Genomic DNA, 23,758 nt, shown 5'->3' with positions numbered 1-23,758 from the left:
ATTTTGCAGGGGGTATGTCCCCCTCCACCCCCACACCCCCACACCCCTGCTAATTATAAATACTAATTCTGAGATCACACAATCTTAAGAAAATGATATATTTCCTTACCACAAGAAATGTGCACACTTGTCAACTAACTGTGTTGTCAAAACATACTTTTTGTCAGCTAAACAGATGTCGATCAATAATAGATTTGACGTATTTCAGTGGACCCATATATACAGAGTTACTGTCTTTTTGTATTTTAGGTAATTTTTTGTTCTTTCTTTGTACATTAATTGATTTGTATAGTGGTAGATGAGCTTTCTCCCATGGTCCTCTGTGTAAATGGACAATGTGCTGCAGCAACAGAAAATTTGTTTATCAAAGTATAACGAATTAATGGCATAAAGGCAGCAATGAGGATGTGGTATAGCTGCGCTTCAGAAAAGTATCTGTAACTGCATCTTACAGAATGCTGAAGGGTAAATTAAAGGGTACTGGCCACTGCTTCAGAACAAACATTGGATAAACAAATTGATTGCATTGGATGAAGGCAGATGTTGTCATTTAGAGGGGAAATGTCTGTTGAAAACTGATAGGGTGGTTAAGGTTTCACTATTGGATCAAATCCTGTTTAGTACATTTGTGTCAGATGTCAGACTTAGGCTGAAAAATAAAATCAGCATCTTCTTTGACAAAACCATAACTGACTCCGTGATCACAGATGGAAGAGGTATCTATTCAGCAAGACCTAGAGCAAACTGCAAGAGTGTCAAATAGGTAGCAATTGCGATATAATGTGAAAAAATGCATGATTATGCAGTTTAGCTGGAGCAGTGAGCATAAATCATACATGCAAGAAATAATGTCTCTGATGAGGAGGAATGAAGGTAAAGTTCTCAGGGACTGCAACCAGACTTGCACTGAACTATGACATGCAGTGTGATGTAATACAAGGCTGAGACCAAAGCAGCAGAATGTTTGGTTGTATAACTAAGTAGAAGAGTAACAGATGCTGTAAGTTATCGTATATTTGTAATGGTTAGTGGTACAACTGCTTATGAGGTGCCATGTCCATCCTTCTGCTATACTAAGAAAGGAAGATGATATTTGTACACACTATGTAATGCATACACATCAAAATGGCCATGACATGGAAGGGCAAAGATACAAGTAAAGTTTTATACATTGGAAAAGCATAGTATAAATTTGCTGTCACATACGTTCACCACATTATCAGGGGACAGATGGGATGGGTGAGCTTGAATAAGGACATAGATGAGAAAATAGTAACACATGACAGGTAGAAGGTGGGGGAATTCAAGGCTAACTGAAGGAAATGAGGCAGTGGTATAGTATATGTAAACAAATGTGAGGGTCCAAGCAGACTGGACAGAAGGAAGACAGGATAAAATGTGAATAGGATAGCAGCAGCAGTTGGGTAAACTTGATAAGCCACAAGTCGTTTTCATTCAATATGTTTGTATGGCCAATACATCCAGAGTACTGCTGAATTAGAAAAGTTTTGGCACACAGATAAACTCTCCATTTACTAAATCATCTCACTCAAAGTGAGACTAACTGAAATTATGTGAATGACTGAATACTGCAATGGAGGTTTAGGGTGAAAATAGTCTCGGGTGTTCACAGGAGCAAATCACTCTGCATTGTAGAAGAGGAAAGGAAATACAACACATATTAAAATAGGTAGGATACATAAGGGAATCACAGCTTTACTTCAAATGTTATTACAACAAAGTCAATAAACATACAAACAGCCAATTTTTATAAAATAAATGGTGTTTACTGATGTTTGAACATATGGTGCTTCTCTTGCAATGTTGCATACAGTAAAGTATAAGACATGGAGCATATGCCTTCCAAACAACTATTTGCCAATCATCCTATCTGTTAACCAATTAAATTAATTCGCCCAAATACCCTTTTTTGACACTAGATTATTTCCCACATTTGAAGCTGATATAAAAAAAATTAGAAAGCTGGCACTTGGTTTTGTATAGATAGATAGATATAGATATAGTTTTATATTTTTTTTACCAGCCTACTTCACCCACTACGTTCTGTGTCCCTGACAGCATTTTGATGATGTTATACACAGTCAGCAACTTACAAGAATTCTGAAATAGGTGGACCTGCATTTCCACAAGTGGGAAGGATTGCCGGAAACTGTATGTCACCAGAATCTTCTTCTTTTGGAATACCTTTGTTACCTTGAAATAAAAATAAAATCTGTTAAGATGCTTCTCTCTTTCATGACATTTCTGCCTCACCTGAAAAATACTTGTGAACTCAATTTCTTGTTTCTACTACAGGTACTACTAGATGTAACCCGAACAACCACGGGAAAATATCATTACATAAAAAGACTGAAGCAATAAAATGCTCCTACAAAACATATACAACCACAAGCCTCAGTGAGTTATAAATGCAGTGATGGTTTACCTGTGTTAAAATCACATGTCCATGGAAGAAAATATTCAAAAAATCTTTCATTTTACCTAAACAGGTAGAAACCTCATGGAAAGGACAAAGCAACAAAGAACATCATGAAATAGGTTGACAAGTTGTGATGATAAAGTCAAAGGCTTATTAATAAATTACTGATTTTCACAAGACCAGCATGAGAAAAAAATGCAGGTCCAAGAGACAGCTGTGTGCATAAAGCAGGTAATCTGAATGCACTGCTGTTGGTTTGGGTTTGAGTAGTGACCAGTTGCTAAATGGTCTAGGTTTGGCCATGGGAATGAGCAGAGAACCTTTACACTCCTCAAGTCACACCTTCCTTAATTGCAGGGTGGAGGTGTGCCTGCTGAAACATACTGCTCTTAGTGGAAGTTGGTAAACTGACTGTAATTTGCAGCAGTAAGGGGTAGAGAAGGCCACCTGGAGGAGAAGCTTCATCTGGGTCCATGCACATTTAGGGAAGCAGTCAGGTCACTGCATGTCTACAAGATAGGCGGGGAACAGTGACTAGGACCTTTAAAAAATTCCCTGCTGTAGTTTGACAGCCTGTGTAAAAGTTGGACAACTTTTACCCTACAAAAGAGCAAATCAGTGAAAATGGGTGGTGGGCTTTCTGCTTAACAGCCTGCAAATTGATGTCACTGAGGAATGAAGATAAAAAAAATATAGAAATATCATCTAACTAACTCAGCTTGTGGTAATACCACAGGGTCAAGATGGGGTGTAAAAAACCTCCAAAAGACAACTGAGTAAATTCACCAAGCCCGTACAGGTGTTGAATATTTTAAAGAAAACATTCTGAGGTGATGCTTGGGACTAATTACAGGTAATCATCCAAAAGCAAGTTCAAATGCACTGACATTTCAGTCCCAGAATGAGGAGTTAAACACCAGACAGATGGTCCTACTCAGAGATGAACAGCAGGCCAGTCTGGACAGCCTAGACTAGGTGAGACAAGACACCAGCTCACTATGGCTAAAAACAATCCTTACAAGTCTTACAATATGACGACATGAAAGAACTACTGAGGCATACAAATCTGCCTCTTTGAACTGATGCATGCTGCATCTCCAGTATAAATACACAATTCAGAAGAGAATTAATTATAGCTGCCAAATGCCCAGTGAATAGCTAGAGTTATCTTTGTTAAGAAATAGGTTTATCCATTCATGTCAGACAAATCCCAACGACAGGACCGCCATCACAGTATAACATGCCAGATAAAATGAATATGTTAGCAAAATACACAAACTATAATAAAAATGCCACTTCTGATGGTGTAATGGGCTAAATGCTTGGCTACGACCCAGGTAGCATGAGGTTGAGTAGTTGCTAGGTTGCCTTTTGGAAGTAGCATGGAGTGGGGAAGAGAAAGAAAGATGTGGCTTAGTTGGCTTGCCTCTTTTAAGGAGGAAGGCAAATTCCCATGTTATAGTCCCCATTGGAGAAGAGGCCACATGAAAACAGTGGATTTCAAACACTCAGCTGGGTTGTTATGCTGCAACAGCATATACTCTGTCATTCACTTTTTTCAGTATAAAACAGGCTTCCATTTTACCGGTCTGGTGTCAAATTACACACTTACAGTGGATATAAAAAGTTTACACATCCCTGTTAAAATGCCAGGTTTTTGTGATATAAAAAAAAACAAGGAGACCACAATAAATCATTTCAAAACTTTTCCCATCTTTAATGTGCCCTATAACCTGTACAATTCAATTGAAAAGCAAACAAATCTGTTAGGGAAAAAAATATAAAAAATAAAAAACATACAATACGCTGGCTGCATAAGTGTGCACACCCTTAAGCGAATACTTTATTGAAGCACCTTTTCATTTAATTACAGCATTCAGTCCTCTTGGGTAGGAGTTTATTAGCATGGCACATCTTGACTTGGCAATATTTGCCCACTCTTATTAGCAAAAGCGTTCCAATCAGTCAGATTGTGAGGGCATCTCTTGTGCACAGCCCTCTTCAGGTCACTCCACAGATTTTTATTGGATTTAGGTCTGGGCTCTGGCTGGGCCATTCCAAAACTTTAATTTTCTTCTGGTGAAGCCATTCTTTTGTTGATATGGATGTATGCTTGGGGTCATTGTTGTGATGAAAGGCGAAATTCCTCTTCATCTTCAGCATTCTAGCAGACACCTGAAGGTTTTGTGCTAAAAGTGACTGGTATTTGGAACTGTTCATAATTCCCTCCACCTTGACTAAAGCCCCAGTTCCAGCTGAAGAAAAGCAACCTCAAAGCATGATACTGCCACCATCATGCTTCATCGTGGGGATGATGTTCTTCTGGTGTTGCGAAGTATTGTTTTTGTGCCAAATGTACCTTTTGGAATTGTGGCCAAAAAGTTCAACCTTGGTCTCATCAGACCTTAACACATTTTTCCACATGCTTTTAGGAGACTTGATGTATTGTTTTGCAGATTTAAGCCAGGCCTGGATGTTTTTCTGTGTAAGAAAAGGATTCCGTCTTGCAACCCTACCCCATTGCCCAGACATATGGAGAATATGGGAGATTGTTGTCACATGTAGTACACAACCAGTACTGGCCAGAAATTCCTGCAGCTCCTTCAGTGTTGCTGTAGGTCTCTTGGCAGCCTCCCTGACCAGTTTTCATCTTGTCTTCGCATAAATTTTGGAGAGACATCCAGTTCTTTGCAACATCACTGTTGTCCCATATTTTCTCCACTTTTTGATGACCATCTTCACTGTGTTCCATGGTATATCCAATGCTGTGGAAATTATTTTGTACCCTTCTCCTGACTGATACCTTTCAACAATGAGATCCCTTTGATGCTTTGTCAGCTCTCTGCAAACCATGGCTTTTGCTGTAGCAGGCAACTGAGTAAATGTCATGAAAATCCTACTAGGACAGCTGAACTTAATTGATGGCAGGTATGTACCCAAGAAGACTGAATGCTGTAATTAAATCAAAAGGTGCTTCAACAAAGTTAGTTTAACAGTGTGCACACTTATGCAACCAGCTTATTGTACATTTTTTATTTTTTATATTTTCCCCCTAACAGATTTGTTTGTTTTTTCAATTGAATTATATAGGTTATAGGTTACATTAAAGGTGGAAAAAGTTTTGAAATGATTTAGTTTGGTCTCATTTTTTTATATTACAAAATCCTGGCATTTTAACAGGGGTGTGTAAACTTTTTATATTCACTGTAACTGTTGTCCAGTCAGCCTTCCACATGCTATTGCCAGAGGAAGAGATACAAATTTACAAACCAAATACATAATTATGCCAGAACTGTAAAAATGTCTTACCACAAGCAGGTCATTGAAGAGGAAAACCTCCCTCTGATGTAGCCCTACTCTCTGAGGTCGGTTGGGATCTGGTACTTCATAAAGCTGACAGCAGCAAACTAGGCGACGATGTGGGAGGGACAAGACCTGTTAAAAAAGAAAACTGTTTATTATTTGAATTAAATCCTTTGAAGACACAAAACAGTTTACAGGAAGAAGCCCGACTGGGATAAAGTCTATAATAATCACATGGGTCACAGAGTATATCAAGATGGCATCCACAAGTAACAAAAGGATAGGGAAATTATTAGTGATGGAAAGGAGGTTATGATAGCAATGAGTAGAATCACAAGGACCAGTAAGGTGGAAATACCAGGTGAAAAATATAAAACATATCATAGGAGTTAACCACTGAGTATGAAAGAAAGGATGTACTAAGGAAAGTTGCGAAAAAAATGGCAAAAAAGTCAAAATGTAAATATGGTACAGAATGGGGCCTTTGGGAATAAACTTGTGGAGCTGAGAGAAAAAGACATTACATCTGACGTGGAAGAAAAGAAGTAAAGTAGGGTAGAAAGGGAAAAGATGAAGTTAATTACTATACAGGGTGACACTGGGTAACTGCAACAGATCATCCAAGCAACCATCAGGAGTGGTTTGTGATTTTTTTATGCTTTAAGCCGTAATCCCCGGATGCCCCTAGCAAAATGCTGGGAAGGGGGTGTGCAGTGGACTCTGCAGAGTCTGGCCTCTCAGTTTGACAAAGTGCATTCCCTCCAAGCATCCCTGCCCCTCCCCCTGAAGCATGACTGGTGATTTCCCTGGTCTCCACCACGGAAGCTGCCCCCCAAATAAGCACAACCCTCCCCCATCATATATGAGAGGAGATGGAGCCAGTCCCTTTCAGTCATTCCCCTACTTCCTTGACTCTGCCAATGTCAGAGTGCTAACTGAACCTTGGTCACTTGGGTTGCATCCAGCGCTCCATCCCTCTGCTTTATGGAACCAGGCTCAAAGTTTTTTCTTGATGGGCATGGATATGGAGGTCTCTCCATGCAAACAAATAAACACTTGCAATTAAAGTCATGAACTACACCTGAAATTTCTGAAATGTTCACATATGTAAAATGTATTTATTTTACCTGCACTTAACTCAGTTTATGTTATTCATAAAGTACTTATCTTGAAAGCTCAGTCTAATCCTTTTAATAGTATTAAGGGAAGAAGTTGTATTCTTGATAAAAATTCACATTTTTGTTCTTGGAATAATCAAGTTATCATGTAGGTTTAGGCCCAGGATAACCATGAATGAAGCACATTTTAAGCAGAATCACAGGTGGTTTAAGCACATTTTAAACAGAAACATACTGCGTTTGGCTTTTCCCATTATTTTTTTCTGCAGTCTCCATTATTTAATTTATTACACGTAACAATAACATTAATAAATTGATCTGATGTTGGCAATTTTCATTCTATCCTCAACTGATGGGTTTGGATCCAATCCTCATATCCAACTCTACTATTGCTAAAGCTTGTGGCAACCAAAAACTCTCAAGCTTCTCCCTTACCCATAATGCACCAACCCTAAATTACCTCAGATCTTGTTTGCTGCTTTCCTTGGTTGACTTGCTCTTGAGCTTTAGATAAGTAATCACCATTATTACTATTATTTCTTGTAATATTTCCTAATATTTTTAATTCCATATGTTTTTTCCTCTTTTACTAAAAGAGAAAATCTTCTGTTACCATAGTTGGCATCCCCCCCCTTTTATCTGTCATACAGTTTTTGTACATCCTCTCTTACTATCATTAGTAAGGTTTCCTTTCTACACTTTAGTGTAGTCTTTTTATTCCCATTGTTGGTAGTTTCTTTCTTTCTTTTTTTGTTCTATAAAAAACAAATAAAAAAAAACTGTTCTTATTTAATAGTGTATCTTTTTATATTGGCAATATAATGTCCGAAAAAGAAAAAGGCCCCACTGGTTTTAAAAAGTGTGCTAAGTGTGGGCACAAGCTTCCGATGTCTGATGCCCACACTTAGTGCATTTACTATCTTGAGCCTTTACATTTACAGGAGTATTGCTCAATATGTCATGGCTTTAATCCAAGGGCTTTAGTTGAGAGGAAGAACAAACTCATATTGAAAGGTTTGCTCCCTTCTGCTTTCGGAAAGGCAAATATCTGGGGCTCAGTCCACCAAAAGTAAATATTTGAAGCCTTCTTCTCCAAGACCATCCACATCATCCTCCCAGGTCTCAGAGCAGTCCAGGAAAAGATCCAAGCCAGATTCGACCTCACACCTGGATCTGAAGAAAAAGAAAAAAAATTGATGGACCTAACTTCCTCAGATCTGAATTCATATCCAATACTGGATTCGACTACCTCCAGCCCTGTTTCTCTACCCATGATAAGATATTCACCATACATTGATCTGGTGCTTTCAAGAGTGCCTTTGCCATTTTTGGAGTGTCATCAATCCAGGTCCCCTTCACAGTTTCGACTCATTCTTCCAGAAGTTTAGTGGAGGAAGACGTGGAGAGAGTGATGCGGAATATTCTCTCGGCACAGAATCAGATGGGCGTCTTTTCAGCTTCTACCCCTTCGGGTCAGGAGGTTCATCCTTTGATTTCACCTCCACTTCCAGTTCTTCCTCTGATTCCTTTTACTATCTCAGAGTTCCTGGATTTGAGCCATCTGGCTCTGTCTGTTTCAGATCCAAAGGCAGGAATATCTTCGGATTTAAAATTTACTCTGAGTGCTCTGGTTCAGTCAGATCTGGAGGGCTGTCAGAGCCATAACTTCCCCGTCAGCTCCAAGGTGTTGGAGTCGACTCCAAAATTGTCAGAGGCATCTCTGTGGCTTGGGGCTTTGGCACTAGATAGGTCAGCTCTGGCTTCCTCCTTGAGGAGATTGCGGTTGGGGTGGGGAAGGACTCTGGTCCAGAAGCTTGTCTTTTCGGAGCTGAGGTCTTCTCTCTGTCCAAAGTGATCAGCCTTCAAGGTTGTGAATAAGGTGTTTTCTGCCTTGGCAGAATAGACAGCTCCGACCCCCTTGGATCTTCAGTCTTTTACCTTGATGTCTGTGTGCTCAGAGCCTTATCACTCCTTACCACAGGGACAGCCAGTCCAAGACCCACAGACTTCCCAGCAGGGTATTTCTATTTCTTCCAAAATCTCCCCACAGCATCCCACTGAGGAGGTCCCTAGGAGGAAGTGTAAGAGGAAGCACTTAGAATCTCCAAAAGAGTCAGTTACGGAGGATACATATTTCGATGAAGGTGAAGGGTCTCCATGGTCACCTACTGAAGATGTCTCATTTGGAGACATCCTTGAAATCCTAAAGCAGAGAGGTGGTTGGATGCCCAACAACCCTTCATCCGAGGAGTTGGTATTTCTGGAGGCTTTCAGTACTGGCCTGTCTACCTCCTGGGTTACCCTGCCCATTGACAAGCTTATTGAATTGGTCTCTCGGTGGGTGTGGAAGGACTCTGATGCACTTGAACCCATACCCAGGAGACCAGACAAGATTATGTCACCACCTTCAGATAAGCAGTTTTGGGGAAAAGCGGTGCCATTGATGCCTCGGTTGTGGTGGCGACCACCAAAAAGGAACTTGCCGAAGAGAGTTCCATTGTTCATCCCCCTAACAGGGAGTCTAGGGTGATGGACAGGTTTGGGAAGTGTGTCTATACTTCAGCGACCTTCTCCTTAAGGTTGTTGAATTATTTGGCACATTTTACAAGGTTACAGAGGGATCTGATTAAGGAACTCTCAAGTACCCTCTCAGGATCCATTTCTGCATAGGTCCAATTATCTGTGACTTCTCCGTTTGCTACCCTGCAATCTGTTTTGAATTCATTCATGAGGCTCATTTCATACATAGCCAAAGGAACCTTAAGAGCAGTGGGTTCAGGCATTTCCATCAGAAGCCATGCCAGGATGTGCTTATGTGATTTTGTGGAGCCCTTCAAGTCTTCATTCATCAATGCTCCTTTTGATGGCACATCTTTTCTTGGCCTCAAAGTGAAGAACACATTATCCAGGTGTGAGAAGGATGGAAAGACCCTGTCTGCTGTGGGAGTATTTTTTTGACCCCTCAAAGATCATTCTCTGGGAATCAATGAGGTGGTCAATAGATGTAGTTCAAGAAATCCCACAGTCCTTTCCGGGACACATGTGGAAGAACTTTCCCCAGAGGCAGAGTGGGGAACTCCAATGGTCGATGCCTCCCCCATGGCAGAGGTGCCCTACAAAGCCAGGGGTCCAGAAATTCTTTCCTTGACAAACCCTACCAGTGCTCCTTAAAGTAGGCCCAATTGCCCACCTCTGGAGGCAATTGGGGATCAATTATCCTTCCACCAGAGAGGCTGGCTAGACATAACAAAAGATACTTGGGTTCTGAGGATTATTTCCAGAGGTTATATAATACCCTTTTCACTTCCACCTTCAATCTCAAGAAAAATCCCTGATGTTCCACCCAGTGAGAGGGAAGAAGCAGCAATTCAGATGCAAAAGCTGCTAGAAAAAAAGAGTCATCCAAGAGGTCCCACCAGACCAGACAGAATCCGTAACTTACTCAAGGTTTTTATTAGTGCCAAAGAAAACAGGGCTTGGAGACGAATTTTGGCTCTCAGCAACTTGAACAAGTCTGTTTGACTTACAAAGTTTCAGGTGGTCACAGTTCAGGTCATTCTCCCTTTTCTGAGTAAGGACAACTGGATGTGCTCAATAGACCTTCAGGATGAATACTATCACATAAAGATGAACAGATGATCCAGAAAGTACTTACACTTCTGGCTGGGAGCCAGTCATTACCAGTTCAGAGTCCTGCCCTTTGGTCTCACAACAGCCCCCAGGGTGTTCACCAAATGTATGGCAGTAGTAGCAGCTCATTTGAGACTGCAAGGATTTTGGGTGTTTCTATATCTAGATGACTGGCTGATTACCATCCTGACCAGGCATCAATTAATAAGGGCAAGAGATCATGTTCTCCATTCGTGTTCTCATCTGGGGATAACAATAAACTACAAGTCTCATCTGGAACCAACTCAAAATTTTGAATTCATAGGTGCAGTTTTCAGCACAAAGTCCATGATAGCTTAACTGTCCCCCTCAAGGGTTCAAATTATAAGATCACAGATCAGAAAAATAATCTGCTGTACCAAGACTTCAGCCTGCTTGGTTCTTCAAGCCCTAGGATCAATGTCAGCGGCAATAACACTAGTACCTTTAGCCAGATTTTACATGAGGATTCTCCAGTGGATGCTGGCAACACAATGGTTGATTCTTTACCAACCTATGTCAACTCTGATATGAATCTCTCAGATATGCAAGAGAGATCTCGGGTGGAGGATTCAGTCAGATCAGGTTCTACAAGGCCGTCCATTCATTCCCCCTCAGCCCAAAGTCATAGTGACCATGGATGCTTCCCAGTGTGGGTGGGGGGCATTTCCTGGGGAAAACAGTCCAAGGCACTTGGTCCCCTGAAGAGGCCAACATCCATATTAATGTCCTAGAGATGACAGCTGTGCTTTTAGCATTGCAGGCTTTCCAAGATGTTCTCCCTTTGGGGATGATTGCAATTCAAATGGAAAATATGTCAGTAGTTTGGTACACCAACAAGCAAGGAGGGACCAGATTTTATCCCTTGTGTTGAGAAGCACTCAGAGTGTGGCAATGGGCAATCTCATCCAACCACTTTCTCACAGCAATGCACATTCTGGGGAAGTCCAATGTGACAGCAGACAAACTGAGTAGATGCATTCTTCTACTTCACGAATGGTCTCTCAACAAGAATGTGACGGAAATCATTGATGGGGCCAGCCTTGCTGCAATCTTTTTGCTTCTCCCCTAAACAATAAATGCAGCAGCTACTTTGCCATAATCCCCCACAGGGGGGAATCTATGAGGAATGCTCTACTTCATGATTGGCCTCCTGGTCTACTTTATGTCTACCCACCAATCCCATTAATTCCAAAATTCCTGCAGAAAGCTACCATGTTGAAGAGCAAGGTCATTCTCACTGCACCTTATTGGCCTTGACAAATATGGTTTCCCTTCCTCTGGCCTCACTTACTTCACCAACCTTGGATTCTGGATCCAACTCCAGATCTCCTGTCTCACCCAATAGGCATGTTCCATCCCGACATATCAAATCTCAGGCTAACTAGTTGGTTTCTCCAATTCCTTTAGTAGCCATACAACCTATGCTTTCTTCCCCTGTCCAGCATATACGTTTATCTTCCCATAAACCTTCAACACGTAAACTCTATTCCAGTAAATGTAAAAGATTTGATTACTGGGCACATCAAAATCATGTTGAACCTTTTTCGGCTCCAGTATATAACATACTTGAGTTTTTGGCCATACCTTTTAAAAAAGGAGCTAGTTCCTCAACCATCAAAGTTCAGTTAGCAGCTATATCAAACTTTCACACTGGATTTGAGGGTTCCTCAGTAGCCTCTCATAAGTTGTGCAGAGCTTTCATGAAAGGCAAACTAATTTTAAGATCTCCTATTAAGGACCCTACTCCCCCATGGGATCTCAGTCTTGTACTGCAGGCACTTATACATTCCCCCTTTGAACCAGCAGCTAAACCTGATCTTAACTATCTTAACTGGAATTTTTTTTCTCTAGTAGACATTACATCTGCTAGACAAATTTCAGAAATTCAAGCACTATCTTCAAAACCTTCATACTTGATTTTTTACAAGGATAGAGTGGTGTTATGAACAAATGCCTCCTTTTTTCCCCAAGGTGGTATCATAATTGAATATAAGTCAAGCCATTAATTTGCCAGTATTCTTCCACAATTTTGCTAACAAAGTGAATACATGTTACATTTACTGGATGTTCACAGACAATTAAGTTTTTACCTGCATAGAACAAAAGATGTAAGAAAAACAGACCAGTTGTTTGTTTCCTTTGCAAACTTGAAATTGGGTAAACCAGTTGCCAAAGTAACTTCAGCCAGATAGCTAACTGATTATATCTCATTTATTTACAAAACAATTAGGTATTACCTTACCATAACCAGAACAAGCTCATTCAACTAGATCCATGGCAACGGCATCAGTTTTCTTTTCCAGAACGTCCATGGACGACATGTGCAGCAGCAACTTGGGCTACTCCCCATACTTTTGTTACGCATTACAAATTGGATCTGGTTTCCAGAGGCAGAGCGTCATTTGGTTCAACTGTGCTCAGGAATATCCTTCCTTAGAGTCCACCCAGGAGTTTAGGTAGCTGGGGACTGTGTCCCACTAGTTGAGAACAGAATGAAAACTGACAACATCAGATATAAACGTTTTGTACTTACCATAATGTTCTATCTGTGTTGTCCATTTTCATTCTTCCTCAACTTCCCAACCACCAACCCCCATCCTTTCTATTTACAAACTTCCGTAGGCATGACTTTTCAATGGGACATCATTGTCCTTTATACTGAGCTCCAGATATAGTTTCTTTCTGTATTCACTATGTGCAGTTTTATGTATCCTTATTTATGCATGATAAATATTTCCTTTATGGTAGAAATCAGCAAACAAGATCTGGGGTAATTTAGGATTGATGCATTATGGGTAAGGGAGAAGACTGAGAGTTTTTGGTTGCCACCAGCTTTAGCAATGGCCAAGTCAGATCCAAGGATCTGTTCCAAACCCATCAGTGGAGGAAGAATGAAAATAGACAACACAGATGGAACATTATGGTAAGTGCATAACTTCTTTTTTTCTGCATACTGTATATTAAGTGATGTTAAAGTTAAAAAAAAAAAAACATTGGCTATAGAGATTTGTCCCAGGACACATCATAAGCATTTCTGCTTTCATATTTACGTACTACTTTCCTTAAGGAAATTTCAATGGTAGTGTAGTAAAAAGAAATTTGCCTTCACAACAGATCTGATTACACAGATAGTCATTTAAGTGGAGAGATAATAACTTTGCCTTAGTATAAGACAGAATCTTGTATGTGCTCTTAAGGCAGTTGCTTTATAGGCATTTTCCCCCTTTAGAGATATGCTTTAACACGTCCTGTGTGATGTCTGTATACTGACAGATGCTATATGTAGAATCATAATTTCTGTCTTTATGTCAAAAATGCCCAGCTACACTGAAAAGATTTGACGCAGTGAAACGTTTGAGTCTATTACTTCTGATTTGATTGATAATATTGAAAATCTCTGTTGTGCTTTCTATTGCCTGAAATGTGGAATTCAGAGATGTATATCACTTTTGGCAGGAATTATAGGCTCCCAACTAGCTTGCAGTGAGAATGGGTGTTTATTTTTTCTTAGTAAGTAGGGAGAAAAGGCTTGATTTCCTCAACTTTACTATGAATTGAGCAGCTACATCCAGCCTGCTTTCACCAAGTGCAGCCTGAGACATGGTTGCTGGGTTTAATTTCTACAAGTCTTTTGGGTTTCTAATACCATGCCAGGAGTGGACCCCTTTCCTAAGTCAAAGTATTATTAAAGGTCATGGAAATTAGTATTGTTTCAATCTTTGATGCTGACCAAAAGTGTTCTTCACAGCGCCTGCAATATGCCTAAAAATGACTCCTCCTGCAATTCATATGGAGTTACATTATTGATAGCATATCTAAATATGACTGTAATTTTTTTTTATGAGACCCCATTGTCCTACTACTATTGATGCTGTCTTGGTATCCTTCTTCCACATTGCCCTAGTTTCTGGCAGAAATCCTGGTATTTTATGATTTTATCTGTCTCTGTATGTAAAACACTGTAATCAATGGATGTAGCAATGTTAATGATCAATGCCACTTTGTCTTCTTTTCATGGACTACAATACATGGTTTTCTTGCATCTCTTTTTTAAACTGTTGGTAATGGGTGATCTCATATGATATAAACTTCATCATTCTTTATAATGCTTTTTGGCTCATGTTTCCAATGCTTCTCAGCTATTACAATGTTTGCATAATCCCCAATGCAACACTCTTGCCACATTATTACCTCTTCAGTATACAGGCCCTATGTCATTAGTGTATCACATCCAGCAACAAGGTGTGTGACTGTTTCTAATTCTGTTTCACAAAACCTGCATTTGTCTGTTTATCCCACATGTTCAGTTAACTTTGTAAACCAACATATACATAGTCCACTATCCTGGGCCACCAATATTAACCTTTTGTCTTTTGGCTTAAATTCACCTTTCCTTAACCATTCCTGCCTCAGATCCTAATTGACATGAGGTTGTTCCAGGAGTTTTCTATACTTGCAACTATATTTATGACTTTTCCACATTTCTTGCCTTCTCATTTGGTCCTTCACCTTATATTCTTTTGTTTTATGGCACATTCAGTTGCTGCCTGATTTTTGTCTTCTTTTGGTATGATTTCCATTCCCACTTGACACTATGCTTTTGCTAAACTAAGCAATTAAGTCAACTTAGACTTGTTCTCCTCATGTTTTAAAATTTCACAATGTTTTGGTCTTGTAAGGTCAGTAGGTATGTATGCAGTCCTAATTTCGAGGTGAGCCATAAAAATTAAAGGTAAATGGTTAGATAATTTGACCCATGTAGAACATAAGGCCCTTAATGAATTAAAGAAAAAATCACACTTAAGATTCATGAGAAGTGACAAAGGGGGCAACATTGTAGTTATGGACGTAGCCAGGTACAAAAACAGTATGTTGGCTATTGTCAGTAACCAAGCTGAATATGAGAAAGTTTGTTTATTCGATATTCATCATAGTTATAAGAACATTTATTCATTTTTGTATGAAGTTTTAATGTCCGGAGATATGAACTTTAAAATGTATGACTTTTGTTTAGTTGAAAAACCTAGAATTGGGGTGTTATTTGGTATACCAAAAATTCATAAGGATTTGGTTGACCCTCCATTTAGACCTATTGTGTCTTCCCCACATTCTATAACAGAAGGAATTGCATTACTAGTTGATGCTTTATTAAGTCTGTTCACACAGAATCTTCAGTCTTATTGAAAGGATTCTTGGGATTTTTTGAATAAACTCAGAATTTTTTCAGAACAGGTGGATTTAAATTTAGTGGAACATGTTATATTTTCTATTGATGTTGTGTCTTTGTTCATTTGTATTCCTCATGAAGAAGGAGTTGAGGCAGTACGTAGTTTTTTAACCACACATTCTAGAATGAAAACAAGCACCATACTTTTGGTATGTAATTTCGTAGAGATTATTTTAAATAATAATTTTTTTCTTTTTAATGACATTTATTACAAACAGAAAAGAGGGGTTGCCATGGGTTCAGCAGCTGCACCGGCGTATGCAAACATTGTTATGGCATGGTGGGAAACTAATATTTTGGTTGAGATTGAAAAACAACATAACATTCTTTTTTATTCCAGGTTTGTCAATGACCTTTTTTCATCATTAAGGGTACACGAGATGCAGTTGATTCATTTTTGACTGATGTTAACAACTCGGTGAAATTTTTAAAATTTGTCCAAAGTGAGGGTGACTATAATGTTAACTTTTTGGATGTCACGCTTTGGTGGGATGAAAAAGATGAAAAAGAAAAAACTTTCAAAGTAAGATCTTTCGTAAGAAGACCTTTACTAATGGCTACTTACACTATAAAAGTAACCATCCTAAACATATTAAGAAAAACATACCAAAGGGTCAATATATTAGAGCTTGCCGCATGACCACGAATTACAGCGACTTATTAAAAGAATTTGAACTTATTTCAACAATGTTTGTTAAAAGGGGATATGACAAAGTTTATTTGGACAGTTTATGTTCTGACATACTTAACAAACGTGAGGTGCTTTATCCAGCATTATTAAGGGCTCCATTAAACAAAATGGGGTATTAGTAATAAAAATGGTTCTAACAATAGTTTTTTTGGCACTGTATGCTCACTTGACATGACTGTAGATAGTGTTGGCATTAAAAATCTTTTGGAAAACAATTGGTGTATTTTAAAAGGCAATTCGGATGTATTTAAGACATTAGGGGATCGACCCAAATTTGTCTTCAGAAACAAATTTAATTTTAAAAGATTATTAGAAAATGCTTCTTTAGACAATGAAGTCAAAAGATATGTCACACACAAAAAGGGTATGTTCAGGTGTGAACAGTGTAGGTTTTGTAGATATGTCTTTGAAGGACCTTATGTACTGTTAGAACATTTAAACACAACACTAGAAGTTCCTGGTTTTGTAAATTGTTTAACCAGAGGGGTAGTGTACATTAGTTTATGTAGTGGTTGCCCGGCGTTTTACGTCAGTATGACCACTCGCACTTTAAGAGAACGAATGAGGGAGCATATATACAGTATCAAGACTAAAGATTCTAGGAATGCTCTGTATAGACATTCTATAAACTGTATGAATTTTAAGAAATTTTTCTTTTCCATTCTTGAAGTAGGTAAAAAAGATCTTAGGGGTGGTGATTTTAAAAATTATCTTGAACAAAGAGAGACTATTTGGCAAATTAAGCTCCACTCTGACAAGAAACCCGGCCTTAATGAGGCTATTAACATAAAGTGTTTCTTGAAAGATAGGAAATTAAAATTAAATAAAAAAATGGACTTTATTTCTTATTTTGATCAGGTTTAATTATGCTAAGTTTTTAATAAACTTTTTTTTATATGTTTAGATTTTATATATTCATTTTTTTAAAAAAGAAAGCAATTTAGTTATGTGATTATTGTTAATTAATTAATTATTTGATTGATGTGGTTATTTAAGCACTGTTATTAGTAAATGATTTTGTATTCTGATGAAGTCTCTTTGACGAAAGCGTTGAATAAAGTGTGGTACGCTATTTCTTGATTGCCTCGACTATTGGTTCCAGATTTCTTTGGTATTGTTCTGCTTCATTTGGTTTGCACTCTTTTGTTGATGACTTTAAGAACAGATGATCCTTTGTTTCATATGACTTTCTTTTATTATCCTTTTGTTGTGTTGCCATGATTGAGTTTTCTTCTAAATGACTAAAAATTCTGTTAACCTCAATTCCTGTATATAGCTTGTACACTGTCAGAAGGTAAGGTAATGCTCTATAGTTCTTAGGATAGCTTTCATGTTCACTCTTAAGGAGGAGTATCATTTATACTGTTGTTAACCAGGTTGGTGTCTGTTTGGGTACGCATATAAATAGTTCTTACTAAGGGCAAAATCTTTGTGTAAAGATGCTAATACTTTTAGACAAAAGTTAGGTACTGCATCTGGGCCTGATATTTTCCAGTTAGGAGTAATTTTGTTTCAATTTCTCTGGCCATTACTTCATCCCATTTCATATCTTGTACATTTGAACTTCTGTTTCTTTTTCTTCTTCTTCTATCCATTCAGCATCTTTGTCATGTTCCACAGGATCTTTGTAGATATTTCTCCAAAATGTATATATTTTTTTTTTGTGATTTTTCTCTTCCTTTTGGTTTGTTTCCCAATTCTCTTTAAATTTTTTGGGTCATCAATGAATTGCTTACTTTGTACTTTTCCTTTACATATATCTGCTTGGGTCATCAATTAATTGCTTACTGTGTACTTTTCCTTTATATGTATCTGCTTATCTTCTAAGTTTTTCTGTCTCTACTGATACCTTTAGTTTATTATTTACAATAGTGTATGATAGATCTTGGTGTGTTAAAAGTATTTTTGTTGATCTGTTTCCTCTTCTATACTCTGCTAACAGTGACACTTCTTGTCTTAATAGCTTTATAGTTTTCTCTATTCAATACTTCCATGATGGCATTTGATTTCTCCCCTTCCTTTCCCTTATTGCTGTGTTTTTGTGGTAAGACTGTATCTGTTATTAATTTAGCTGCACAGTAATATATCCTACTTACTTCTATTTATTACATGCATTTCTGTTAATAGTCTTGATTACTATTTCCATTTGTTTTTAAGACTTCTAACATTTCGGTTAATATTGACTTTCTGTAATGTATTTCTTTCATCACTCTTAATATGTCCATTCATCTCTATTAAATTAAGCAACTCTTCCCTTAGATCTTTTTCTTCTAAACTGAGGGCAACTTCTTTATTCTTCATTTCCTGTGGGCATTTTACAGAAAGTTTCAGAACATCTTTCTGTGACATATTCTCTTCAGCTGCATCCTGCATCATCCACTGCCATTTCAAATGGGAACTCACTGGCCTATCACTTCACAACACTGACCGCCTCAGAGTGGCCAGCATTTTCTGCTCTTTCCCTCACTGTGCAACTCACTTTTGCACTTGCTTCCCTTTTAAGGTTCCTGAGTATCGTCATATGGCAAGTGATTAGATACTTCCCATCCCATTTGTTTCTCCTTAATATTGGTACTCACTCTTCCATTATGCTGTGATGTTACCAGAGTTGGATTTTCTACACTAAATCCTTTACTTCACAGGTAATCCATAATTTCAGCTTCTATTTCTTTAACTTCTTCATTACTAATCTGATTTTCTACTTCCTCCTTTGTTTTCTTATTTTTTGTATTGCAGACGTTTCCATATCCGATGTTTTTGCCTGTATATCTTCAAATATCTTTGGTGCTGCTTTTTTGCCTTGATTAGTTTTGTTTTCTCCTTTGCATAAATATTGCGCCATATTAAATCTTTTTTTTTTCTTTCCCATGTCCACATTTCTTCTTCAGATATTTCCTGCTCTACCTTTTTCAGCTTACCTTGGGGACTCATTATTCCATCATGCTGTGATATAACCTGTGTTAGACTTTCTACACTAAATCCTTCACTTCACAGGTATTCCATAACTTCAGCTTCTGTTTGTTTAACTTCTGCTTTACTAATCTTCTGTTCTACATTTTCTCTTTGTGATCTTCTTATTTGTATTGTAAAATCTTCCGTATTTGGGTGCCTTTACCTGTATTTCTTTTCAAATATCTTTGGAGATGCTTTTTTTGTATTGATTAGTTTGGCTTTCTCCTTTGTATAAATATTACATTGTATAAGATTTCTCTTCATTTCCCATGTCCATGTTTCTTTTTTTCTACCTTTTAACAATCTCTAGATTTTGTTCTTTATATTTTCGCACTTCCTTGGTCGTTTCTTTTTCCAAATGGCCCAAGGTTTCTTGGTCTACATAATGTTCATTATGAATCTGTTGTATTAATAAACATACATTTGTATTTGAAGCTTTTGACAGTGTTTCTTGTGCAAGTATTTTTTTTTCCTGTAACTTCTCTCTTAATCTTTTTGAATAACTTTTATCTGGAAATTCTGGGCTTCTTGCATAATAGTAACAGTACTTAATTTCTTTCTTATCCTCAATAGTCCTCTTTATCATCTTTATTGCTCTTTTCTGGGCTGTCAGTTTTTGTGTTTTTTTGTGGACTACTACTTCCTTCTACAAATGGGCCCTCTTCCCTATGAACCTGACCTAACCCCACTACAGGAATGTTTCTGTGTCTTGAGGATTCAGCACTGCCATTTTTTTCTAGTCCTGGCACCAGTGAGCCTACCAGGATTGGACACTTTTTTTTACCTGGGACTGGTGCACCCAGCTGTCTTTTTTATTGTTTAACCTACTTCTGTCCATGATATATGTTGTATAATATACAGTCTATGTATCAGTGTTGTGGGAATTTGTGAAAGCATGGTCCATCTCATGAAGGTACTCAACAAGACTTGAGAATGAATTCACTTCCAGCAATACCACTCTCTGTTTGCTGATTTTATTATCTCTCCATTTGGACCCCCAAAACCTTGACCCAGAATCAGGTCACCTACAAATGATTTAGCACATGTGATGCACTGTTAGAGAGAGGCAGCTCCCTTCTGTCCATGCTCTGATCCAGTGACCAGTGGCACTCCTCACCAACTTGCAGATGGCTATCCCTGGCCAACTGAAGATCTGAGGTGCTGCGGTATCTGTAAATTTAGGTCAGATTCTGACTTAGAGGCATTCAGTCATTATCCCACAGATAGTGCCACAAGGCAATTATCCCTATGGTAACTTTTCTGACATCTCCTGCTTAAAACCCAAAAAGCCAGAAGGATCGTTGGATATTGCTGCACTAAGTCTGAACTGCTATAAGCAGACATTAATACCATATAAGGTACAGGCAACATTGCAGCAAGGTTTTATTTCCTGTATACACAATAGTAGTAGAACTTAATACATGTGTTTTGGAGAGCCGTATACTAAACAGAAATCCAAGTGCCAAAATGTCAATACTATAAATATGGCAGGACTTCTAGCCACTCAGTGTTGTAAACAATGGCTCTAAATGATTTAGTCACATTGACTAATGTTGATGTGACATGCTGGCTCCATGTGAAAACTGGACAAACTAGGCTGATGACAGTGATTTCAGAAGTACTAGGCATGTGGCAAGGGATGTTATTTTTTGTGTGATATTTTATTTTATTTAATTTTTACATTTGTTTGCTGAGTAAGCACACTGTTCTCCATGACTTTGTATACTACTTGATTCTTTCCTGCTTAGTAATGTTTGTTACTTGCTTTCTCCATTTCTTAGTGTAACTTCTTCCACTGCTTTTCACTTTCTGTATGCAGCAATTTTTAACACTTGTGCCTTCTCTTTCTTTCTGGCTTTGTGAGTATACATCTTATTTGTCTTTCTTTTCTGTTATGTAACTGCTGTCATCACATACCCGTTTCTGCTTCCATGCTTAATAACCTATACAAAGCAGCAGTTTCAACCTCTCCATACCTTCCTGTCTTGTTTTCATGTAAAAGTAGCAAGAATTTACCAGCACAGAACCAAGCCCGGACTGTCAGGGAGTGTGAAGGACTAAGACTTTAAGGGAAGGAAGACTTTTGGATGATCACAGTGTATTAGTGGTGTAGCACATTTTTCAAGAAATTATATGAAGGCAGCAATCATCTGTTGTCATAGATAGTACTGAACATAATCAGGACATCATTGCATGTTCATCTTTGAGGGAGAAACACTAAAAGGCAGTGGCTGTCTGGCCATTAGAGGACAGTCCTTGACAACTGCAACCACTCTACCATTCTGATTAACATAAGTTAGACAAATGTTAAAATAATGGATGTATGACCTGGCCCCCAGTTTCTAAGTTCTTGTCATGGGTACACCAGTGCAGCAAAGAGAATGACATTTGAAAGGTACAAAATTAATTAGTTGATGGGAATAACATATGGATGTCAAGTGTGTATTACACATGCAACCATAAGAAAAAAGAGATTAGAAAAATGAGAAACCTGAATAGATGGCTCCAATCTTTAGTGTCAGACAGCCTGTTCAACACAAAACTTTTCCTGTCTAGACAAGGTTATTGTTAGAAAGATAATAGCACTGTAGGTCTGTAGTTAAGAAAATACTTTTCACACACATAAAAAGAAATGAAAAATACACAGGGAGGGTATGACATAGTAATGCAATGCAGCTAGGTAGAAAAGCCATGCCCCACATTTACAGAGCAGAAAAGAAGCAGTTTAGTTTATATCAAAAAAATGTCCACATCTTAATACTTCACTGTTAGCTATTTATCGCATGACTTCATTCACAAAGCTCAGTCAGAGGTTTATTGATGTGCTTCTGGAAGCAGATATGTCTCCTGGTAAACTGAAGAGCTTTAAAAACAATCCTTGCTTTTGTACGCTCTTAGAACTTCTTAAAAAAAGGAGGAGTATACTGTTGCAAACTCACCTTTGATGTCTGGAAGATCATAAGGCTGTGGGTTCTATTCTCACACCATACCCTTGGATTTATTTTTCCATTAATAATAATGTAAATGTAACACTGGATGTGCTGTACTCCTAACAAACAAGATGTTAAATGAAGGTCTCGCATACCAGAGTTTGTAATAGCTTAGGTGGATGTTAAAAGATCCCATGACACTTACTGGAAATAATTTTAACAAAGGATTTTCCTACTATTCTGTCACAATTTTCTCCATCTGTAAAAATAACACCTTAGGTGTCCTCAGAAAATAAACTGCAGTTTTAGCTGAACTAACCTACTGAAAAATAAACAAATGCAAATATTGCCATTTTCTTGTGCAAGATATCCTAGACTTTTTCTGGATTAGAAAATAAAGCAGTTTACAGTATTTGGAGTAGGGTTAGAGAGTCTGAGATTCAGATTTTATCAGCAGAAGCACAGGGAGTGTTTACATAAGCACTGTGTCCAGTCCTGCTGTGATATCACTACTTGATATGAGAATATCAGTGAGTACTAAGGCAGATACGATGAAACCCCAACCATGTAGTAAGGTTCTTCACATCTGTTTGCGGTCGTTCCACTTGACACAACCGTGGCTTGCCCTTTTCTTAGCATACCTTGGTGTTAAATACAGATGGAAAAGTAAGAAAGGGAAAATGCAGGTGGAAATAGTACCAGTGCAAAGTCAATCTCAAAGAAACTGCTCTAAAGAAAAGCTACAAATAGAAAAGTAGAAAAAAGGCAACAACAATCAGAAATATAATAAATGATCATCTGGATATAGGCAAATGTACGGCAAAATCAGTGCATTTGCCTTTATTAGATGACCTGGATTCAACTAGTGATCAAGTTGCAGTACTGATTCTTGGGTCTTTCTGCCATACAGAAGCCTGTGACTGACCTGACTTTCACTTTACATCATTCCTAGCTGAGGAACATCCAAGGACTATTGCTTGGATGACGGGGTACAAAAATGCCATCTGTAAGGCCATCTTCAGGTGTTTCTAAGCAGTGTACATGCAGTCTGATGTGAGGATGGCATTACCTCTTCAGATATCTGAGTTAACAAGAATAGTAGTACACAAGTAAGGAGGAGAGAGGATGATGAAGGAACTATCTGCAGGTGTTTCCTCTCTATCTCTTGCATCCAGCAAGGGGGGAAGGAAAGGAAAGGTGCACCAGATAGAGGGTTTGGATGGTGGGAGCTTGTACTGCAACACTGATCTATTCAAACATTTACAGTTATGGCATGTGTGACACAACTGTACTATGTTCTTCGTAGTCAATGTTGCAGTACTGATTTTTGGAAGGATTCCCAAAGCTAGTAGAAGAGTGGTAGGAGAAGCTGTTGGAACTTAGGAAATATGGTTTTATAGAATAGCTGCAGCAAACCTTGTGCTAGCTCTTGAGTTGATGCCTAAA

At 38.3% G+C, this 23,758-nt stretch overlaps 1 protein-coding gene across 5 annotated transcripts in view; it reads right to left on the bottom strand.

Annotated features, from left to right (window-relative positions):
- IQSEC2 (IQ motif and Sec7 domain ArfGEF 2) overlaps positions 1-23,758 on the bottom strand; it is a 575,830-nt gene that overhangs the window by 124,663 nt on the left and 427,409 nt on the right. For all 5 annotated transcript variants that reach the window (XM_044060579.1, XM_044060614.1, XM_044060605.1 and 2 more), the window contains exons 9-10: positions 5,750-5,875; positions 2,115-2,214 (exon numbers count right to left, since the gene is read on the bottom strand). In XM_044060579.1, the coding sequence (XP_043916514.1) occupies positions 2,115-2,214; positions 5,750-5,875 (226 nt within the window). The remainder of the gene's footprint in view (positions 1-2,114; positions 2,215-5,749; positions 5,876-23,758) is intronic.

The sequence above is a fragment of the Protopterus annectens genome, chromosome 1.part0, assembly GCF_019279795.1.
Source record: "Protopterus annectens isolate FY-2018-M chromosome 1.part0, PAN1.0, whole genome shotgun sequence".
Classification (NCBI taxonomy): domain Eukaryota; kingdom Metazoa; phylum Chordata; order Ceratodontiformes; family Protopteridae; genus Protopterus; species Protopterus annectens.
This window is presented reverse-complemented; position numbering and strand designations above follow the sequence as displayed.